Genomic DNA, 16,562 nt, shown 5'->3' on the forward strand with positions numbered 1-16,562 from the left:
TGCAACACAACGCCATCCAAAACGCAACCGCACACAAAGGTGTCACGCAACTCTAGAAAAACTGAGACTTCGAAATTCACACAAAGTCCTATCCCTGAGGGAAAACCAAGTCGGTGGGTAGCTGACCCGAACGGCGATTCCCGCCGACAAACGCATTAGTCCGGTACAAAGGGTCTACAATAATTAAATTTATGACAATCTGTATATCTTCTGGTAAGTAAGAAAAGTACAAATCCTACATCTGCCTGTCTGTCTGTTTTTATTTTTTTAAGTTCGATAATAATAATCGGCTGCTGGACAAATAGCGCCTTACCGTCACACGCGTTGGAAAAAGTGATCACGGAAAAAAGAGTGTGCAACTTTTTAGCCACCTTTGCCGCACCGGCACATTAAAAGCACATCAAATTCAAGTGAGGTGCACATTAGATGCAGATTTAATGTACATTTGGCGCAAATATCGCAAGTGCACAATGTGCACCTTCAAATGTGCACTGAACCGTGCAAATATCGCAAGTGCACATTGTGCGCACAATGTGCACCTTCGAATGCGGTGCACATATAACAAGTGCACATTGTGCGCACAATGTGCACATTTTGGTTCGTGCACATATGACAAGTGCACATTGTGCGCACAATGTGCACCTTCGAATGCGGTGCACATATAGCAAGTGCACATTGTGCGCACAATGTGCACATTTTGGTTTTGAGCCCGTCTCCCGTAGTTGGGATTCAAATTTATAAAAACAAACAATGTGTGTTTGCTAGGTTACTATTCTGAATTGCCATGTGTATGTGATTGTCACTATGACTAAACCTACGACAAGGCCAGTCTACATTCTGTGGAGACACCCCCGAGTTTTTTCTGATGCAATTTGTGTACACACCCAAATTAGAACATTGCATACCTTAATTGAGTTGTGGTAGGATTCAAACTCAGTTGTGCTTCAATCGTTGATTGCATATCTCTACCACGGAAAATTAGGCGCTTCACACCCGCGATCTAAGCGAATTTGTCATGAAATACAGACTGGTGAAAGGGTCGTTTGCTCGCTTGCAGAAAACACACATTTATGATTGTTACTTAAAATTTAAATTCTGTTACACATTTGTTACAGGGAATTCTCTGCTTAACTATCCCTTTTTGAGTGCAGCACTCATTACTATGACACTTGCATTGGCGTTACATGCAAAATACAGTAGGCTTTATAGGGTAACACTAATTTACGGAATGATGAATGGTCGGAACGCTCACAGTATTATTATTAAATGTATTAACACTTGACCCACCTTCACGCAAACGCTAACCCCCACCCTAACCCAAATATTGTGCGTTGGTTTAATAATTGTTTTAACGGGGTAACACTTAAATTAATGAGCGTTTCGACCATTCATTATTCCGTAAATTAGTATTACCCGGCTATATATTAAAAAAAAAGTAAATAAAAGATTTGTTTTTAAAATAAATAAAATATTGTTGTTGGTTGTTACTAACCAGAATTGGAAAAACGTGCTAGTCTAGTGCAAAATCAGCCCATGAGTTAAGAATTGAAAACAATTTAGTAAAGCATTTTCAAATAAACCCAACAAAGTGCTGTGTTCATATAATGCTGAACTTGAATTAACAAGGAAAGGGCAATGGATTTATTGAAGTATTTTTTAAATGTGTTATAATATGTCTGTTGTAAAATGCAGTTTGCAAATTCTGTCTCTTTGGTGATTAATGCAATAAATGGTGTGGATAGTGGTCATGTTGTGAGTGTGTGTGTGTGTGCTTATGCTTATGTGATGCCTTGCATAATGTTGTTAATTTATCATTTATGTGAGTGGCTTTTCCTGTTTTAGAAAGAAAGCCTTCCGAGAAAGGATTTAAGAACTTGTTCTAAAACTGTGTATGGATAAGCAGTAGTACAAAGATTAACATATAGTTAGCCTACATCTAAGTTATAATAATTAATCGTTAAAAGTATAATGCTTTTACAGTGGTATGTTTGCAAGACAAAACATTTTCTTGCAGTTCGTCATTTTAATTTGATATAAAAAACATTTTAAGTATAAAATATATATACATATATATATCATGCTTTGGTAGCATTCATTGATTTTATATGTAAGTAAAATGTTGTTAAAAAACTTAATTTATATGTGTACTAATCCTTATCTTATTTGTAGTATACCTCAATTTTGTCTTACGATGGCTCATAGTAAGAAACCATGGTTGCAACCAACTCTTTTGCTCTGTACTTATGGGTTTTTCACCTACGTGAAGCCATCTGAACCATTTATTACACCATACCTAATGGTAGGATGTTTATCAATTTTTTTTTAATAACAGCAGTTTTGTTAGATGCTGAATAAATGTACTTAATCTATCTAACTTTGTTTTGGGGTTCTATACCATCAATATTTATGTTTACTTTGATGCCGAGCAAAATGGAAGGATGTTTTTTGCTTTGGTTATCAATGGCATATTGGATACATTCTTATATACAAACCTTGAATACATTATATAGCAATCCAATTAATAACTTTTTTTAAATTTGACTGTAGGGCCCAAGAAAAAACTTCACAGCAGAAGAAGTGGTGAATGCAATTTATCCTGTATGGGTCTACTCTTACCTTGCATTACTTTTACCTGTTTTCCTACTCACTGATTATTTCAAGCATAAACCAGTCATTGTTCTACAAAGTTTGGGGTAAATTCTGAATATTTTTTATATTCCTTTGGCCCCAATATGAATATTGTACCAAATTTACCTTTTTAACTGTTTTTGTTATTCCGTTAGAGTTTAGAATTTTAATTACTCCTTTGTATAATAAATGAATCTATTAAATTCTAATTGTTTTACCAGGTACATTGCTTGCTGGATTCTGCTTGTATTTGCCCAGGGTGTTCCTTTGATGCAACTTATGCAATTTTTTTATGGAATAGCTACTGCGGGAGAAATAGGCTATTACTCATATATTTACAGGTAAATTCAAAATATTCTTTTAGTTTGAAAAGCAGTCTGTAAGATATTTTATTAGCACTTAATGCATAACAATATAAATGATTAGAATGTCTCATACCTAACAGCTGAGTAGAACATCAATGGATTTTTTATAGACTTTTAAAAAATCTAACCATCTATGTTATCAAAATTCAATCATCTACAAGAAATAAATTGTTCACGATTATTTGTTTACAGCATCGTGGAACCAGAAAAATACCAACAAGTGACATCATATGTCCGTGCAACTGCATTGTTTGGGCTGTTCTTTGGTTCACTTGTTGCCCAGCTATTGGTTTCACTGCTACACATTGACTACATTTATTTAAATGTGATATCACTAGTAAATGTTACAATTGGTTTTGGAATTGCCCTGTTTTTGCCAATGCCTGAAAGATCCCTGTTATTCTCTGCAAGCAATACAGAAGAAGAACCGGCTGCAGAAAAGGTGTTGGAGCAAACTGATGAAGATTCCTTGGAAGTGCTTGAGGATTCCCCAACACAGATAGTTGCTCAAAGTCAAACAGTAAGAATTATATAGCTATGCTGTTTGTAGATACTTTTTTTGCGATCCATTTCAATCAATTTGTTAAATCAAACTTAATTATATATTTAAAAAAAATGTTTTACGATAAGACTTTTAAAACGTAACCTATTAAAAAGTGGACTTAAAAAAAAATTTCATTTGTTGTGTAATGTGTATACTAATCAAAGAAATTTTTTTTGCCTATTGTTATAATGCGTTTTATCATTATCATTAACTAATCACAACTTGTTAACCTTTTATAACAGAAATATAAAGGTGAAATATATAAAGTTTTGTTGTTTTAGGTATGGCATGAAATTCAAAGCCTTTGGAAGGACACTAAAATTTGCTATACCAATGTAGTACTTCTGCGTTGGTCAGCATGGTGGGCTTTATCGACTTGTGGGTGGCTGTTGGTTGTCAATTACATTCAAAATTTGTGGGAGACAATTCAATCCAGTTCAGAGGGTGAAGTGTACAATGGTGCTGTCGAGTGCATTGCCACAGTGTTGGGTAAGACAAATTGCTTTTAGGTCTAGTGCTAGTTTGGTATACAGGATAAACTGAAATTCAGTTTGTTAAAAAAGTATGCAACACTACAGAACTGAATCCAAATGATGCTTTTTGTTTACAAATGGGCATGGTAAAGACTGCTAAAATTAGGTTTAGGGGCTAAAAAACACTAAATAACACAATTTAAACATTCAAAACACATTGTTATTCAAGCCTTCAAGTATACCATGTTGGCCCAAAGTCCCAAACCCATCATGTGGCTCTGACACCTTTATCTGTGGCCAACAGAGCACAACATTTGGACTGAGTTTGCAAAATATCGCGTTTATTGCAGCGGTTTGAACACTAAGCTAATTTACTTTTCCAAACGGGATCAAAATTTGATAAAATTAACAGTTTTAACAGTTTTAAATTTTAATCATCTGTAAAAATATTTCTTACCCATTAAAACCTTAATCAGTCACTTTGATATCAAAATCAACATTAAAGTTTATTTTCTATGATGGCACCTCTTGATTTTTTTATCAAATCAAGGTGCCAACTCTATAGTATGCAATTCCTAACATACAAACACTAATTTATTGGCAAACATAAGCAATTATGCATTTAATCCAAATACAGCACAAATTATTTTCATACTACCAATTGCTCTGTCCAAAAAAAATAACTTCAAGGCCAACACCACTCAAATTTCCAAATAACCGTCCTTGAAAAAAATCTCATGTAACTTTTTTTGAATTTCAATGTAGTATATTTTTATAAAAGGTAGTTGTATTTTTTTCAAGCTTTATATAGCCAGTGTGTTAATCAAAAATAATTCAGTAAACCCCTTTTTTATTTTTTTACTATATCTTTACATTTCTGATACTTCTTGTTTTTATTTTGATTCATGTCACACAGGTGCACTTGGTGCTATCTCAGTGGGCTACATCAAGATAAATTGGGCCAACTGGGGTGAGCTGGCTCTTGGATTGTGCTCTGTTATAAAATGTGGACTTCTCATGCTAATGTACTGGACGAAGAACATTTGGCTGTGTTATTTTGCCTACATTTTCTTCATATTCTTGTACAACTTTGTGATAACGATTGCACAGTAAGAAAAAAACAAAATGATTTACTTTTGTTTTTAAACTATTCTGTAACTAGAGATAGACGTATTCATCATTTTCCATATAATATCTGTGTTCAATTAATTAAAATTATTACCATATTCCATATCTCTCTCCCTCTCTATATATAGAGAGAGAGAGAGGGAGAGAGACAGAGAGAGAGAGAAGAAACTAATATTTTATTAGAATAATCCACCTATTTTTTCAACATACTATTTCCTGGTCAATAGTATTGCAATAAACATTTTTATGCCAAATAGAGGTTCACCATTCTATTACAATTGGTGTTTAACTATTTTTATTTGTAAAATTTTTCTTCAGATTCCGTCTTGCCGTGGGTCTAACAACAAGACGATTTGCTCTTGTCTTTGGTGCCAACACATTTGCAGCCTTGGCAATAAACACTGTGTTGACTATAATTCTTGTTGACCGGGTGGGCTTTGGATTGGATGTTAATTCACAATTTATTGTTTACAGGTAAAATTTTCACATAAAAAATATTATTGATCTTTTAGCATTTTTTATTATAAATAATTTATACAAATTGTGTGGTTTCAATTTTCGTTAGGTTATATTTAAACTTTATTTGGTGCTACAAATGCGAACATAGACAATGTATTGCTTTTGCAGTGGATATTTCGGATTAATTGCTATTGTGTTTTTGGCACATGGAATTTTTCACTTGATTACATCCACTAGAAAGCTTTCCAAGCAATTTATTACTACTGATGATCCAAAAATGAAAATAAAAACCACATCATTCTAAACATTTATACACAAATATTAAGTACTATATTATATTGACCTGACTTTTTACCTGCAAAGCAATCCAGTCTCTTGATGTTTGAAAATTTACTTTGTAAATTGCAGTTTTATATCCAAGGTTGTTTAGATGTCAAACTTTGTCAAATATTTATGTATAATTGAACTACAATTAATTAATTATGACAAATATTTAATCAAGGATTAAAATAATAATAATAAGAGCCATTAGTACGAACAGTAAAAAAAAAGCACTAACCAGTAATAAACATTACTGTGATAAGTTCCTGTTTGGTCTATGTTTCTAAACTGTGTTCCAGCTTTTATCAAAAAATCATTTTGATCACTATAGGTTTAAGTTGTTGTTACAGTTCCTTAAATTAAACAATGTTTTAGTATCTGCTATCAATATTTATTAATTTGTGTTTTTTATGTCCAAGTATCGTTTTTTCCTGTGTTTTTTTTTAATTCACAAAATATGTATTACCTATTATATTTTAAATTAAAACGCCCAAAACAAGAACATTTTGTTTTGGGTGTTGACTAGCACCATGTTTTACAAAATTGAACAAAATTCTGCTTGACATCCTTGCCAATGATTTTGTTTATTGATTTAAAAAATTGTTTTTTTTTATCGTACACAACAACCCAAAGCCAATACAGTTGCCTTATTTATTTATATTTGTCTATTTATCTACTGATACATATTTTTGTATGATTTTGTAACATTATAACTTGGTGTTGTATTTCACTGTAATAATGTTTATTTGAACTAAAAATGTCATTAAAAAAGTTGCATGACAACAAATAAAAGAACACTTATTAACAAAAATTGTGCTGCTCTTATATAGTTAATATTGTGATTTTAGAATTTGCAGACATTCACTGCACAGAATTTCGAGAAACAAAGTTAACAAAGGTTCTAATAGAAAAAAACTAAACTCTACATCGTTGGCAAGCTTTCTTGCCTTAAATCACCTAGTGCTAATAATTACTAATTTACCCTGCTGATTAATATTTAGGTATAAGTAAATTATTGTTGATATATTCCAAAATTAGATATTTAAACATTTTAAATATGCTAGCTTCATTTGAATGGGGTTTGCAATTCTATATATTCTTAACTTCAATCTTAAACCTGTTATGCCTAAGACACAGCAACTCTGTTCAAAAATTGTGCCCCTATAAATCTAGATATGTAAGGTATTTATTGTTCATCAATTTTTTTTAACTGAGATTCCATACTGCTGTATTTACAAATATTAAACTCGTATGCAAAAATGCAAGTTTTTAATAACATTTGATGTCGCCTCTTTGCTGCTTGAGCCATTTTTTTTCTCTGTTTGAAATAATCATAAAGATTTGGTAAAAAGATTTTGGTAATATAAAATGAAAAAATATTTCAGTAGTTTTTTTGTATTAGTAGTTGTTTCTGTTTGTCACTAACATAAATTTAAGTTTTTTGTGCGATTCTATTTATTTGCACTAAAGGGTATGTTGTTTATCCTGTGCAAACATATTTTAGGTGAGCACTAAATAAACTTAACTAATTCACTGTTGAGTAACAATGATATAGTAAAGAAATCAGGAAAATGGGAAAGGATACAGATAATTCATGGAAGATAGCCACTGCCCTTCTGTGTTTGTGTGGTATTTTTAACTATATGAAGCTTTCGGAGCCTTTTTTAACTCCATATCTTATGGTATATAAAATATTGTTGCGTGTTAAATTTATTTTTGTTTATTATAAAACAATAGTTTAAAAAATTGGTTCTTAATATTTTGTTTTTTAATCTTTTAAAATGATTAATCATCTTAGTTTCCTGTGAATAGTAGAGGATCAAAATCAAATTTTTAACAAACCAAATTTACAAAATCCTGATCAAATATATACTCTAAAATTGAATTTATCACTCATATAACCTAATCACTGTGCATAGGCTGTTTAATATCATTTAGAACTCGGTGGTAGGGATGCTAACATAATTTAACAGTCATATAAGATAAAATGTGTTACAGAGCCCCCATGAAATGTTTCCCTGGGCCCCAGTTTGAGAAGCACAGCAATGTTCTATTGGTTTTTATAGCAATATCTGTCTAAACAACATCGAGCCAAAGTATATTATTTGAATTTGTGTTTTAAACAGTACAGCATTGTTTTTGCATTTCAAGGGCCCTCACCATAATCTTACGGAAACAGAAGTTGTAAATTCAGTATTTCCAGTTTGGACTTATTCATACATGGCAGCACTTGTGCCTGTGTTCATCCTTACTGACTATGTTAAATACAAACCTGTTATTCTTGTGCAAGGAATTGGGTGAGTTTTTATGACATTTTAACATTATAATAACTGACCAAATAATTTTGATAAAACTATTTTTTATCCTATACTACAGATACATATCCTGTTATTTGCTTTTGTGCTTTGCATCTGGTGTGTCAATGATGCAGTTAATGCAATGTTTCTATGGAGTTGCAACTGCTGCAGAAATTGGCTACTATTCTTACATCTACAAGTATTATTGAAAATAGTATTTTTATATACTTTTTTGTTAAATGTCTTTAAGCCAGCATTTTAATTAACTTAAAATGTTTAATTGTTGATATGGTTAAACTGAGTATTTTTATTTACATTTTGTTTTATTACAACAAATTGAATCACATACTCAAACAACAATATATATATTTCGATTCAGTGTCGTTCATGAAAATCATTACCAGAAAGTGACATCATATGTGCGGGGTTCAACTCTGATAGGGATGTTGTTTAGCTCTGTGCTTTCCCAGCTACTTGTTTCAAATGCAAAAGTGGAATTATTTTACTTAAATATAATTACCTTGGTGAATGTATCAATTGCTTTTGTTATATCTTGTTTTCTTCCGATGCCCAAACAAACATTTATTTTCTATGCTGAAGATGATGAGATCAAAAGCAATCAAAACAAATTTGCAGAGAGCATGCACGAACTTGAATCACTTCAATCCTTTCAAAAGAATGAAGTAAATTAATATGATATTGTTATTTTAACACAAAATTTAGGTTTCAAGTTATTTTATAAATAAGTTTGATTTTTAGGTTAACAAAAGTGTGTTAAATGTGAAATCATGTTAACCTTGTTTCTATTTGGGTAAAATTGCTTATAATAATAATTAAATTTCAGAAAATAAATAAGAGTACATCAAAATGGAGAGAGGTAGCCCATAGTATTTTTAAAGACCTGAAAGTGTGCTACACAAACCCAGTTCTACTGAGATGGTCAATTTGGTGGGCTGTTTCTACATCTGGTTGGATTCTCGTTGTTAGTTATGTACAAAACCTATGGGAAACTATTCGCCCAAGCAGTGATAAGGAAATATATAATGGTGCTGTGGAATCGATTGCAACTGTTCTTGGTAAATATGTGATAAGTTGTTTATTTAACTATTTAGTTGACACCTTTCACTTACATGCATTACATTGTATAAAAGTCTGTGCGATTATATTAATAAATAACTTTAAATTTAGATAAATGTTTATAAATTTATATAATGTTTGTTATTATACATTCAATTTTATGTGTCATTTTCGCTTTGGTTTATTTTAGGGGCGTCAGGAGCCATTTTGGTGGGATATATTAAAATTTCTTGGTCCAAATGGGGAGAGCTCTTTTTAGGCATTGGTTCCCTTTTAAAATTTGGCTTTCTTATGTTGATGTACATGGCTGAAAACATCTGGATTTGTTATGTTGGTTACATATGTTTTATTGCTCTGTACAACATGATTATCACAGTCACTCAGTAAGCATTTTATTTATTTATGTGTTGTTTTATCAGAGAATTATTTAACCATTGTTTAATAAGTTTAGCATATATACATCTAATTAAAGTTTAGTAATTTGCAAAGAACTTACCTTTATATGATGTCAAATTAAAACTTGATTTACATATTTCTCATATTAAATGTATTTCCAGATATCAACTTTCTGTTGGTTTAACAAATCAACGTTTTGCTTTGGTGTTAGGGCTTAACACATTTGCTGCAGTGGTTTTAAATACATTTCTAACTGTTATATTAATTGACGATGCTGTTATGGGACTTGATGTTACCACACAATTCCTAATATACAGGTATTATAAACATGCCTTAGTTTTGTATTACATGTATTACTCAGTTTATTAATATATATTTTTTTTATTTCAGTATATATTTTGGAATTATAGCAATTGTTTTTTTATGTCATGCCTGCTATGCAATTTTTACAAACAAGGGTCAAAGTAATAACAAACCTTCTGTTTCTACAGTAGAGAAAAATGAGCAAGCTTCTTTAAATATTTGATGAACATTTTGTGCTACTGTGTTGTTTACTTTGTATTTTGCAATAACTTGTTACTTTTAGCAACAATAAAACTAAATTGAAGTTATATAATTCTAGGTTATACATTTGTATTTTTCTTAAATAGGAACATGGTATAGGTTAAAACAGCATATACAAAGTTTCAAGTGGCAATACCAGTTTAATAAACTGGTACCAACAAGGCTCATAGCTATGGTTGGATGCATTAGGTTAGGTTTCAAAACAAGTTAGAGTCTCAAGTGGCTGTACACAGGTGACCATTTTTAATTGGGTAAGAAAGCCAAGTCAGCCCATTTGAAGCACTTATTTACTAGATTCCATCATTAACTAACAACATTGCATGTGAAAGCTTGTGAGATATTATGGCAGAAACAGACAGAGAGTGGATAAAACCTACAGTTTTACTTTGTATATATGGATTTTTTACTTACGTTAAACCCTCAGAGCCATTTATCACACCGTTTTTGCAGGTAAGCTTTAAACAGAAATATACAATTATATTGTTATTTGTCATTATTAGTTATTGTAATTTGATTGCAATTTAATTGTTTCTTTTTATTTCGAGGGCCCAGTAAAAAACTTCACAGAGGAGGAAGTGGTGAATGCTATTTATCCTGTTTGGACCTATTCCTTTCTTGCCCTTTTACTGCCTGTGTTTTTGTTAACCGACTATGTCAAGTATAAACCGATGATAGTTGTTCAGAGTGTTGGGTCAGTATATATTTTTTTTTTTGATAGTGTCGGTGAACCTAATGTGTAAAATAGAACTATAAACAGTCAAAGATTCTAAATATGTTAAAATATATGTAGTAAACAATGTTGCAATGGTATACATCATTTATTTAAGCAAAAACTTTTAGTGATATGAACACACTGCAATTCATTGAAACTTGATGTTTGCTTCTTTCATAAAAAACGATGTATAATCTTTTTTACGATACATTTTATTTACTTGTATCACAGATATATTAGCTGCTGGTTGCTTCTGGTGTTTGCACAAGGTGTTCCTTATATGCAGTTGATGCAATTTTGTTATGGAATTGCTACATCGCTGGAAGTAGCTTACTATTCATACATTTACAGGTTCAGAAAGCAAATTAATATTTTTTTATCATAAAAGACTAATCCTTTATTGTTTCATAGTGTTGTCAAACCAGAGCGTTATCAACAAGTGACATCATATGTCCGATCCACAACATTATTTGGACTGTTTATTGGATCTCTCTTAGCACAGCTTCTGGTGTCGCTTGCAAACCTTGAATATATTTATCTCAATGTGATATCACTAGCTAATGTCACAATCGGATTTTTCCTCTCATTGGTTTTACCTATGCCAAAAAAAAGTTTATTTTTTTATGCAACAAACGAACAAGATGTTATGGAAGACACTGATTCCAGAGGAGAACCAAGTATTGTAGATGCAACACAGGTAAACTAGAGCTGCTCTTATAACCACTATCATTTTAGTGTGTGCAAAAACACATGGTACAATGCTGCTTAGGGGTTTAACCTAAAAATGTAAAAGTGGCCAGATTTGAAATGTTAAACTTCATCTAACCGAAAAGAGTAGTTAACTTCAGCTTTAGTGCTTGCTAACCAGGCAAATCATAATTTTTTTAATAATACTAGTAGACAACAATTATAAACTTGTCTAATGATTGATACACCTCATTTTGCATTTTAAAAATATCGCAAAATATTGCTTCATAAAGGGTGCATTGTGAACTTCTATTTGCCAAATATTTTGAAACTTAGTGGGCCAGTTCTTGTTAAATGTAGCTTGGCCTCATGTAAACAATTAATTGTGATCATTGTGCCTTAGTTTACCTAACCTTACTCTAGGTATTTTGGTAGTTCAAACAATATTTAAACAACCCAACTTTTTGTTAATTAGGAAAAAGAAACTGTGAGCACCCTTGAGATGCTTAAGATGACTCTATGGAATATTTGGTGGGACATGAAAACATGTTACTTAAATTTATCATTGCTAAGATGGTCTGTGTGGTGGGCACTTTCCACATGTGGGTGGTTGCTTGTGATTAATTATGTTCAAAACTTGTGGGAGACAATTCAGCCCAGTAGTCATGAAGAAATATATAATGGGGCTGTTGAATCTATAGCAACTGTCCTAGGTTGGTTATTCAACATACTTAAATCCTATATTCTACGCTTGAAAACACTAGAATTGAACAATATGTTATCTAAAAAAAAAGAGTTCTTTAAAAGGTTTATGTAGCTTATCTTACCAATAAAAATAAGAAATTAAACCAAACATTTTTTTTTTAACAATAAACATCAACTGAATTTAGATTAAAGTGTGTAATTTTCCCTACAATCATAAAATAAAAATAAACAGTTTTAATACAATCCTTTTCATGTTTATTTTAGGTGCACTCGGTGCTCTTTCTGTAGGCTATATCAAGATAAATTGGGACAATTGGGGGGAAATTGTCCTTGGATTGTGCTCTTTGGTCAAATGTGGGCTTCTAATGCTGATGTATTGGACAGAAAATATATGGTTGTGCTATTCAGCGTACGTTGTCTTCATTTTTCTTTACAACTTTGTGATAACCATAACTCAGTAAGTAAAAGTGGTTGATTTATTTGCCTAAAAATGAGTTTAAATATACAAGATTTATATATGAGAGTTGTATAAAACAATCAAAATCTAGAATGGTGAAGTTTGGCAAAAATAACCATTCAAGAAATGTTGGTACATTAAAGGAGCCCAGAGTCAAATAATAAATTTGAAAATGATATTTGTTTAGTCTGAAATGTCAAAAAACGTTTTCAACAGCTCAACAGATTAAAGTGGGCCTATATTTATAAATATTTTCAAAAAATAAAATGAAACAGCTTTAAGCTCCAAAATTTAAGATTCAAGCTCCAATTACGCTTCACATAGTCTTTGATAAATTTATTTTTAAATATTAAACATTAAACAAAAGTTGTTTTTTCCTTTACCAAAGGTAAAAGCTTACATATTTAGTAACTATTCCATAATTTTATACCTTGACACCACAATGTAGCTAAACTTTGGCAAAATATTTGTCTTTGTTCAATCAGGTGCTTAAAATATCGTTTTTTTTTTGTTACTGACATTATGAACCAATCATTAATGTAGATGTGGAGGTCTTTTAAGCTTTTAACTTTTGAAAAAATGTCACTTTTATATGGGCTTTTAACTTAGGTTTTCAAAAGTGGTGGTTTATGGAATTTATAAACAGTCTCAATATAAAGGTACTTTTTTTGGTGGAAATACACGTCATATGCAAAATAGGGACAACTTTGCAATTTTTTAAATATATGTTTGTGCAAATTTAATCCTTTTGAAAAAAATTAGGTTTCAGATTGCAGCAGGTTTGACAACAAAGCGGTTTGCTCTCGTCTTTGGATTCAACACATTTGCTGCAGTGGCTTTAAACACAGTGCTGACTATCATACTCATTGATCGTGCCGGTTTGGGATTACCGGTCAATACACAATTTATCATTTACAGGTACTGCCATTAGGGTAATATGCCTTTGAAATTAAAAAAAACATAATAAAACCAAAACATCTGAAATTTTAAATTGTTGTATTAAATATTTAGAATGACAGCACAAAGTTACATCATAATGTGACATCGTAAAACAATTAATCCTAAATCTACCTGTTGTTCTCAACAACCCCATAAGCAAATATGTAGATTAATTTCAGGATAATCGCTTGTGGAGAGAAAAAAATTGAGTTTATTTGTTTTCTTATTTAAAAGAAAACGGACTCATGTGGTGCAACTTTACAAGCTGCATTCTAAAATTCACAAGTTAAAATAGCCGCATAAATTGGTAAAAGTTTGTAAAATGTATTAGAGTTTATTTTTGTACAATGACATGAGAAAAATAAAACATAGATGGAGTATGAGGTTTTGCCATACTGTATTTATCTTACCTTTGGCTAAAAAAACTTGAAAATGTAGGGCATGGCTGACAGTTTGTGGACCAATGTCTTAAACATTTCACTAAAAGTATAAAATATTTCAGTAATTGTATAAATAAAGTATGCTTGTCTAATTATTACAAACTTTTGTGTTATTTTAGTGGATATTTTGGTGTCATTTCCATGGTGTTTATGGGGCATTGGATATACTCAAAAGTGTGTGTAACTACAAGCAATCCGGGAACAACTGAAAGAACCATCTAACAATATTATTTTTTTTAATAAGAATGAACATAGTGATTTTAAAATAACTACACAAGTGTTTGTTGACATCATTACCATTGGTGCTGTATGTTTGTTTTGGCTAAATTGATGATGATCTGTAAATATTATGCTAACAGTTATTGTACATTATAACGCTTTTAATAATAAAAACTTGTCATTTGATACACCTCTTTTTGCTTTTTAAAAACATCGCAAAATAATATCTCATAAAGGGTGCATTGTGAACTTTTATATTAAATGTAGCTTGGCCTCCTGTAAAGTGTATTTGTAAAATATAAAATTAAACTTGATGTTTTATCTTGGTGGTTGCTGATGTACCCACGATTAAGGTCGTTACATCCATAAGAAGTATGTAAGCTTTAGCCCAAAATGTACATCATCAGTTTAAATTTATCAAAATTACCGAAACAAATTGAAAAAAAGCCAATCAAAATGCCATTTATTTTCTTAAAAAAAAGCTTACAATGGCGAACATTGGGTGCGTATGGAAGAAGCAATGAATGAAATATTTAGGTAATTTGGCGTTTATAATCAATTAGAAACAACATATATGATGTTTTTTTGCGTAACTATATAGTATTCTGCTTTTCTTAAATAAAGTTGTTTTAGATCTTTTTTACAATCTTGTTGGTTTTGTTCGGATCATATGATATGGAAAAGATCAACAACTAAAAATGTCGGAGAAGGCTTAGATCCCGATATTAACAAAAATAATAATATTATTATTGTTTCATTAACTTATATATGCAATTATTTGCCTATCAAAACCAAACTCGAAAGATCATTTACCCTTAAGATAACCCAACACAAATTGCTATTTTAATATAATTAAAAGAACTTGAATATAATTTTGTGAACAGAACAGCAAATGTAGTTTGTAAGATTGGTGTGATCAAAGAGACTTCAAATCTCTTTGGTGTGATGCATAACAAAATTTTAATTAGGAGAGAATGTTGGTTTCAACGTAGGGAATTTCCCGCACGTAATTTGTAACTATGTACTCGTGCTGTTTTTAATATTGTAGATGATTAAATTAATCTATTCATGCTCATTAAAATATAATATCAAGCAGTGGGCCTTATCAGACAACCTTATGTAATTAGGTTTACCAAATTCACTTGGTTACCCCGCGCTCTGTTTAACAACTCATTACTTAATCGCTCATCGGATGAATTTTGTAAACATTCTCACGTGCGTTATTTGCGTTTTACACTGTTCCATCTTCAAGAATGCGATGTATATATCCCTTGTATGCTTTAAATAAAATAAACGATAGGTAAAAGGCGAGACAAAGTTTAAATACGATTTATCTGTGGTTTTAACCCTCTATATTACCACATGAAACCGCTTATAAAGTTTACAGTTATGGCAGTCTTTGGCGCTGGTCTAGAATCCCACCATATTTCCATTCGGGCGTTCTTAAACAGCTTCGCATCGCTGTACAAGGGTATGGACAATATGACTTATTGCTAAAGCTATATACGTACCTCGAAAAAGTGGACGCTGGTCTAGAATCCTACCACAACGCACATTACTTGTGTAAGGGTGCGGGTTAGCGTTTTGGGTTAGGGTGGGTCAAGTATTATTATTATTAAATAATAAATATCACACCCTAAATGCTAACTCGCACTCCAACCCAAATGTTGTGCGTTGATTTAATAATTGTTTCAACGCTGTGATAGAATTCTAGACCAATGCTAAAAAGTGAACTTTGATATATGGACACATTAAACATCCAAATTTGCACTACTAGTAAACACAACTTCAGCAATTTATATTGTAATTTTGTTGATCCATGTATTCCAGTGCGAACTTCAATAGTCGGTAGAGATTGAAAATAATTTTTAACAAAACTTATTCACTGATTCAATGGTTTTGCAATATCAATAAACATCTGCTGTAGGTTACAAGTTATTCATAGCTCATTGGAAGACATTTGAGAATGAAAACTAAATTTAATTTCTCAATTTTATATTTTTATCAAGATTTATTCCGCTGTTCCATAAACATGATTGTGTTAATGGCATTGCTTTAACTTTGACCGGAGGAGTTATTCCTGAATAGTATGGTATTGACAAAAAAGCAATTCAGAATAAGGACAAAATCACCTCTTATTTGACATACTTC

At 31.4% G+C, this 16,562-nt stretch overlaps 3 protein-coding genes across 4 annotated transcripts; all 3 read left to right on the forward strand.

Annotated features, from left to right (window-relative positions):
• Positions 1–722: 722 nt before the first annotated feature.
• On the forward strand, positions 723–6,477 carry LOC146147117 (thiamine transporter 1-like). The gene is made up of 8 exons (XM_083386698.1): positions 723–2,299; positions 2,548–2,693; positions 2,850–2,969; positions 3,186–3,513; positions 3,819–4,026; positions 4,927–5,119; positions 5,457–5,612; positions 5,766–6,477. The coding sequence occupies exons 1-8, from the start codon at positions 2,117–2,119 to the stop codon at positions 5,899–5,901; spliced, it is 1,470 nt and encodes a 489-aa protein (XP_083242824.1). The 5' UTR covers positions 723–2,116; the 3' UTR covers positions 5,902–6,477.
• A 952-nt stretch (positions 6,478–7,429) lies between these two features.
• On the forward strand, positions 7,430–10,267 carry LOC146147118 (thiamine transporter 2-like). 2 transcript variants are annotated; one of them, XM_083387613.1, is made up of 6 exons: positions 7,430–7,600; positions 8,070–8,215; positions 8,295–8,414; positions 8,595–8,898; positions 9,072–9,291; positions 9,483–9,679. In XM_083387613.1, the coding sequence occupies exons 1-6, from the start codon at positions 7,490–7,492 to the stop codon at positions 9,677–9,679; spliced, it is 1,098 nt and encodes a 365-aa protein (XP_083243739.1). In that variant the 5' UTR covers positions 7,430–7,489. The 2 variants fall into 2 exon arrangements, with proteins under 2 accessions (XP_083243739.1, XP_083243740.1); XM_083387614.1 differs by lacking the exons at positions 7,430–7,600; positions 8,070–8,215 and adding exons at positions 9,850–10,005; positions 10,079–10,267 and having other exon boundaries at positions 8,310–8,898; positions 9,060–9,291; positions 9,483–9,675.
• Positions 10,268–10,516: 249 nt separating this feature from the next.
• Positions 10,517–14,851, forward strand: LOC146147119 (thiamine transporter 2-like). The gene is made up of 8 exons (XM_083387147.1): positions 10,517–10,702; positions 10,798–10,943; positions 11,196–11,315; positions 11,376–11,661; positions 12,127–12,364; positions 12,621–12,813; positions 13,576–13,731; positions 14,312–14,851. The coding sequence occupies exons 1-8, from the start codon at positions 10,595–10,597 to the stop codon at positions 14,412–14,414; spliced, it is 1,350 nt and encodes a 449-aa protein (XP_083243273.1). The 5' UTR covers positions 10,517–10,594; the 3' UTR covers positions 14,415–14,851.
• The last annotated feature ends 1,711 nt before the right edge of the window (positions 14,852–16,562 follow it).

The sequence above is a fragment of the Ascidiella aspersa genome, chromosome 4 (assembly GCF_963924565.1).
Source record: "Ascidiella aspersa chromosome 4, kaAscAspe10.2, whole genome shotgun sequence".
In the NCBI taxonomy this organism is placed as follows: domain Eukaryota; kingdom Metazoa; phylum Chordata; class Ascidiacea; order Phlebobranchia; family Ascidiidae; genus Ascidiella; species Ascidiella aspersa.